At 43.5% G+C, this 6,050-nt stretch overlaps 1 protein-coding gene across 1 annotated transcript; it reads right to left on the minus strand.

Moving 5' to 3' along the window:
* Positions 1-801: 801 nt before the first annotated feature.
* On the minus strand, positions 802-3,028 carry LOC306961241 (fibroblast growth factor 20-like). The gene is made up of 3 exons (XM_079553908.1): positions 2,292-3,028; positions 1,888-1,991; positions 802-1,796 (listed from the first exon to the last, which is right to left on the minus strand). The coding sequence occupies exons 1-3, from the start codon at positions 2,632-2,634 to the stop codon at positions 1,551-1,553; spliced, it is 693 nt and encodes a 230-aa protein (XP_079410034.1). The 5' UTR covers positions 2,635-3,028; the 3' UTR covers positions 802-1,550.
* Between the last annotated feature and the right edge of the window lie 3,022 nt (positions 3,029-6,050).

Consider the following 6,050-nt stretch of genomic DNA (forward strand, 5'->3'; position numbering starts at 1 on the left):
GAGATAAGAACACAAATCAAGAGCACAACTGACAAGACATTCCTTAAAGGTACTCTTATTTAAGTTTTTTAGGGCTTAAAGACACACAACCTAATCAAAAGAATATTTGAGATATTTTTCATTGTCGTAAAATAGCTTGAAAAGGACACGTGTGTGGTGTGAGCAGCGCACCTCTCCTCACACCTGACTTGCAACTTTACTGGGAATGGGTACGTCTCCAGCTCGTCTCCATGGAGATGTTGACTAAAGACAGCCAAATATATGTAAATAGGTTAGGTCCTCATCCAAGCACATAATTTGATTACCCACTGAAAAAATAGCATTCTCTATGTCTTATCTTCTTTTGTATTGCTGGTGACAGCATAATCCAAAATGTTACACAGTGTGCCTTTAAATAAGGGTCATAAAACTTTAACAGAACTGTCAGCATAATTCCAAATACAGAGTCTGTCTGAAAATACACAGTCATATCGTGTGTCCTATTGTCCTATAAACTGCATTGACACCACCTTGCATGAATCACTGTGATTTTCACAACTGGACAAACTTTTCTGTATTTAAGTGAATACAACCAAAGGTTAAAGTGATCATAAGCTGCAGGAAAAAGTAACACCTTTAGATGAAATAATGGGCCTGCCTGTTCAAATCCAATGTCTGTCGATTTGGAATTCCCTGTCTGTTTCTCAGAAAGATTTCATCCTATTTGTTAACTGAATCCTTCAACCTCAAGTTACCCTTATGTAGCTAATTTGTCTTACCATAAAGATGGCAAATAACAACAACTTCGTATTATATGTTCTGGATATTTTTTTTATTTTTCTCATAACTGTAAAAATATATTCTCAAAATAAATATGAAATAAATATATTGTATGTCCTAGGAAACAGAAGCTCATAAATAAGAATGTTTTCAGTCCCATACATCCACAGTCCGAGGGAGAGCCACACGAATCCTTCACTGCAATCCACCATCTTGATTCAAATTCCTCCTCATCGCATCATTTTAGCATCACATTCTTCCAACAGTGCTGGTTTTAGAAGAAATAAAAAAATCTTCTCTTGCATTACGAGATCAAACATGGCGATTTTCCAGTGCATGACATTACAGTGTAAACGAGCCACACCAAATCGTGGATAATGCATTTTGATAAATTAGCAGCCACATTTATAAATAACAAGTATAGCCAGTGAGGAACTGAGAAAAACAGTAAAGATCAAGCAGCTGGTATCAGGTCCAAAGCTTGTCCCCATGAACATGCAGTTTGGGATTTTTTTTCTTTTTTTTTTTTTTAAATGGAGTCTCCCTAACATTGTCAGCTTGGCCACCAGGGCCCCTGCATAGGCCAATGAGAGGGACAATGGGTGGCTGTCTCTGCCATTCTCCAGCCCGCTCCCCGGAGAGGCTCTGGTTCCTTCCATCATGTCAGCAGTGGGACGTGTGGATTAGTGCACTTCATACAATCCTGGTGGGCCTGCCTCAGAGCATGACCGCACTACTTGAGGTGCACTTCAGCTTTTTGATTTGCAGCAGCGTGAATCTCCCCTTCACTCTCAGCTTTGGCCTAGAATGTCTCTGTACAGCTCTGGCACCCTGTCGGGATCCACCGGTCTGGGTAAGAAGTGAGTAAACCTTTGGTGCCGCCTGGATCGTGCTCCGTCTCGTGAAGTCCCGTCTTTATTTAGAGCGACAAAGTAAAAAGCTCCCCTCTCCCCGTGCCGGTATATGTTTGATGAGTAGGTGTTGTACCAGTTCTCCTCAAATTGCTCTTTGAAAACGCACTCTGCAGACAGCTTCTCCTGTGGAAAAGAGAAGAAACAAGGTGTCACACACTCAGCTTGTTTACTTCCTATAATGAAGTAGGCTACTTATATATGGTATGTTACTTACTGAGCCGTACAGTTCCCCTTTGCTGTTCATTGCCAAGTAGAGGCCACTGTCCACTCCTCTGATACTGACCAGCCCCACAGCCAGGCTGATGAACTCCAGAATACCTGCAAACACATTACAATCACAAACAGTTAATCACGTCACTTGCTTATAAATAAATTAAAGGAAAGTAAGTACCCTACACCAAACCAACCATGTCTGGGTTACAATTGCAGAAAACCTATTGAGATGTGAATATCTGATAATGTTACATAAAGTGCAAAAGAGGTGGATCTCGCAAAGCTATCCTATTTCTCCATCCAATCACCTTTAAAACCACTCAAATGCGTCTCCATTCACTACTGCCCTTGTACTACAGCCTACGTCAACTGCGCATAGTAAAAAAGCTATGGATAGTTACTCACCGAATCTGCTGTGGTCCTTCCTCGTCCCCTGCACGGTGCCGTCGGGATGGATTTCCAGGTGAAAGCCCGTTCTGCAGTATAGTTGCCTCCTTCTCAAAATCCCCTTTAGATGGCTGAGATCCGCCAGGCTCCGGGACAGCCTCTCTGCGGACGCCAGGTGCTCGTGCAGTCCTGCCCCCTGTCCCCCCATCATCATGAGTCCTGTAACCGAGTTGTAGTCCACGGCCCCGGCTGGGGTGAGCAGCAAATGAGAGCCAACAGGAGCCGATGCAGCGCCAGCAGAGCCAATAAAGCTGTCCACGAATACGTTGGCGAAGCTCCCAACGTCAGCCGCTGCCCCCATCACAGATAAAGACACCCGGTGGTTTTTGACGCGTTATCCAAAAGGAGGTATGAAGGGATGGAAAAAGAAAAGTTGCGGGTGATGACAATTCCCTCAGTGAGCGCGCGTTTTGGCGCAGTCAGCACTGTTAATTAGACTGCCATCTAATTAAGATTTACTCCCGCCTTATCTCCCAGAGCAGCCCGGCTCGCTGCTGCAGCCTCCTCTTCTCTTCTTGAGCTATTTATCCCTGTGTCCTCTCCTCTTTCCCCTCTGCTGCTCGGGATACTCCCCTTTGCTCCGGTGCACATCAGGGTTTTCCTCTCTCTCTCTCTCTCTCTCTCTCTCTCTCTCTCTCTCTCTCTCTCTCTCTCTCTCTCTCTCTCTCTCTCTCTCCCTCTCTCTCTCTCCCTCTCTCTCTCCTTCATTCACTGATGCCTTTCCTTCCTGCACCAGCTCCTCGCTCAGCAGCATTCTACGAGCAGGCTCAGACTCACGTCTCTATAACGCAGTGATATTCACCCCTGCTTGAGTTTTATGCTAATGAGTCCCGATCCTTTTATGGCTTATTGCTGTTTGAAACAGTGCTCTTCATCCATATCCTCACCTCCTTTGATGTTGACAGTTTCAGTTGAGAGTGCACTAAAGACAGTTGCTATTTATAATGTTAACTTAGAGTGACAGTCACTTAGTTGTCATCGAGCTTCCCCCATATAAAATTAGGGGACGCATGAAAATATATGCAAAGCCATTTTACCATAAAGCCAAGTGTCAAAAGTCATGAAAGTGATATTACCACGAGCCTAAACGTTTTACAACCTCACGCCCCATATTTCTAAATGACTCAGGTGCAAAAGGAGAGACAGAAAAGGAAAGCCCCCATTTGCGTAATTCTCGCACTCGCTTGTTGATTTATTGCCCCTTTTTACTAGACCTATTCCCTTCAGCCTCACTTTTACAGCACCCGCATAGACACAGTGAGGAAGACTATACACAGTTACAGAGGCACACACACCTGTGTAAACGACATCACTTGACTGTCAATCCCGGCATTGATCTTTTTTACCATCCTTTGAACAGCATAAGAACTATAGATCCTTAATTGTGGTCTTAAAAGACAAATCAAAGACAGAGAGGCTTCAAAGTGGAGAGATCTTGTAAGGGGATCAGGCAATAACAACCTCAAGAGGGGAATATAACTGTTTGAACTGCGGAGCTCCGAAAATACCCTGACACATGAAACTAACTTATCATATAGCTTAAACTGTCAGGTGTAATCCCAGTGTTCATTGGCAACTGATGCGTAACCAACCACATCTCCAATAAAATTAATAAGCCTATAAATAACGATTTAGAAAATTACAATAATTTGACATACGATGTTGCGTACCTCCAGGACATGACCTTGTCATCAACTTCACAGGCCCATCCATAATAATGAAACAATTGTGATGATTCTCAAATATAAATAACCTAAATGAAATGCAAACCAGAGGAGAAGGATGTTGATTGAAATAGAGCCAGAGGAATATGAATCAAGGCCAATGCTCAGAGTTAGTGATCCTGTGGCTGCACAGTGTGAAGCTTTACCGGACCACATGTTTTAAATACTGCGTGCGCCTCTGAGTTTAGAAAAAAACAAACATGATGATTAAAGTCCGCTAATCCGCTGTTTTGCGCCATTATTGGTCCGCACATGCTTTCCTGCAGCAGGTCATTTGGTCCATTAGACTCGTGGAACTCTGATGAATGGATCAGGGCCTTTGAGTGTTTTGTCCAGGCAGTTGCACAGAGGGACCATGTTGTTGAAGCCTTGCCAGCTGACATTGATTTTGGCCACTACTGACACGCGCTTAGCTTGAGCACACTACGGCACGCGCGCACAGCTGCCCCCTCCCTTGGGAGTCGTGTTGATAAATGAGTGAAAGTGCAGAGGTGTGTTGACGTGTTTGTGCGCGGGTCCATTTTCGGCATTATCACAGAGATCGTTTCTCACGCACTCACCTTTAAGTGTGATGTTAGTGTTTGCTGCTCGGTTGAAGTTGCCATAAAGCGCTAAGTGCAGCCGGCAGTGCGCGCGCGTCTGTGGGTGGCTTTCCTCAGCTGTCCATCACTTCATGAATATTAATGACCCTCAAAGAATAACTTTCTAAAGGAGACAGAATCGATTGGAATCGCCTCTAGGCTGATCAGATCCTGATGTATTGGATATTGATCCTACCACAATGAAGTTGTCAGTTACATCCCCGCATTTCCACGCGCACTTTTACGTTGCTTTCATTGAAAAAAAGAATCCCCAATCTTAAGCAAGCTCTGGTTTGTGACATGAAAAAAAGAGGAAGGTCAAGCATGAAGGCACCATATATAGAATTCATGGAGAAGGAGGAGGAGGCGATGAGGCCCCCAGGGTTATACCCACCACCCCCAACCCACACACCCACACGCGCCACAAAGAAATTACAACCTAATCGAAAGCCTGGGTAATGGAATAACTGAATATGTTGCCTAGAGGTTATTAATGCAAGTGGTCTTCAAACTGTGGGGCCTGGGACAAGGGTGGCCTGTTAAAGTATAACTCCTTCAAACATAAACAGACTTTTGGGTTGATGAGACAGCCATCGTCTTGCGCCAAATAACCAAACATAAAGTGGCCTAATTAAGGAAACATAAATTATATTAGGCCAATGCGCATATCTCCCACATGGATCCAATGGTACCAAGAATTATATCACCTGCATGAGTGTTGAAGCCAGTCAATGGTCGCTAGCAGTTATTACCCATATGTTTGCGTAGGCTCTCGGAATTATCCAACGAGATAGATTTTTCCTTTTGAGGACAAAAGTGACAAGATGCTTCTCAATATAGACGAGAAATGTCTTCAATGCAGCCAACTCATATTAAAAAGATCTCTGCTTGTTACCCTCTTTCAGATTTTTCATTCACAAGATGATGATATAAACTTGATTGGATTTAGTTTCATTGATGACATTGTTTGATCTGGTTGTAGATGCAGTGCACAGATTAATCTGCTAACAGGTGATAGTTGTTGAACTGTTGACTTCAAAGCTTCAAAGTCTCACAAGGTGAACGCAGCTTTATAGACTTCAACTTTGATATTTGTTTGATTCTTGGTTTCTATTGACGGCTTTGATCTTGAATTAAGTTTACAAAGGGAACACTTCGAGCACTTGTTTCATTGCCTTGCCACTGTCGACACTAACTTTATTTGATCCTGCGCACCATTTAATACAAATAATACCTTAATCACGTCTACTGATGTTGAATCAGACAGCCTAACCAAATGGGAACCCCCCTTAAATTTTCTTTGGGGCATGGCAAAACCTCTCATCATCAGCATCACTAGGACTCCTCCAGTTCTCGCGATGTCAGCGACGACAACCACCGCGATAGTTTTTTTTTTCCTTTTTTGCCTCTAG

Source organism: Gobius niger (assembly GCF_951799975.1).
Source record: "Gobius niger genome assembly, chromosome: 3".
NCBI classification, from domain to species: domain Eukaryota; kingdom Metazoa; phylum Chordata; class Actinopteri; order Gobiiformes; family Gobiidae; genus Gobius; species Gobius niger.

What these genes read in the sequence shown, in the direction of transcription:
- LOC306961241 (XM_079553908.1), bottom strand. Translation starts at nt 2,634, where the DNA reads ATGGGGGCAGCGGCTGACGTTGGGAGCTTCGCCAACGTATTCGTGGAC. An exon ending in GAAGGACCACAGCAGATTCG is followed by an intron (nt 1,992 to 2,291) that starts GTGAGTAACTAT and finishes ATGTGTTTGCAG; the next exon opens with GTATTCTGGAGTTCATCAGC. An exon ending in AAGGGGAACTGTACGGCTCA is followed by an intron (nt 1,797 to 1,887) that starts GTAAGTAACATA and finishes TCTTTTCCACAG; the next exon opens with GAGAAGCTGTCTGCAGAGTG.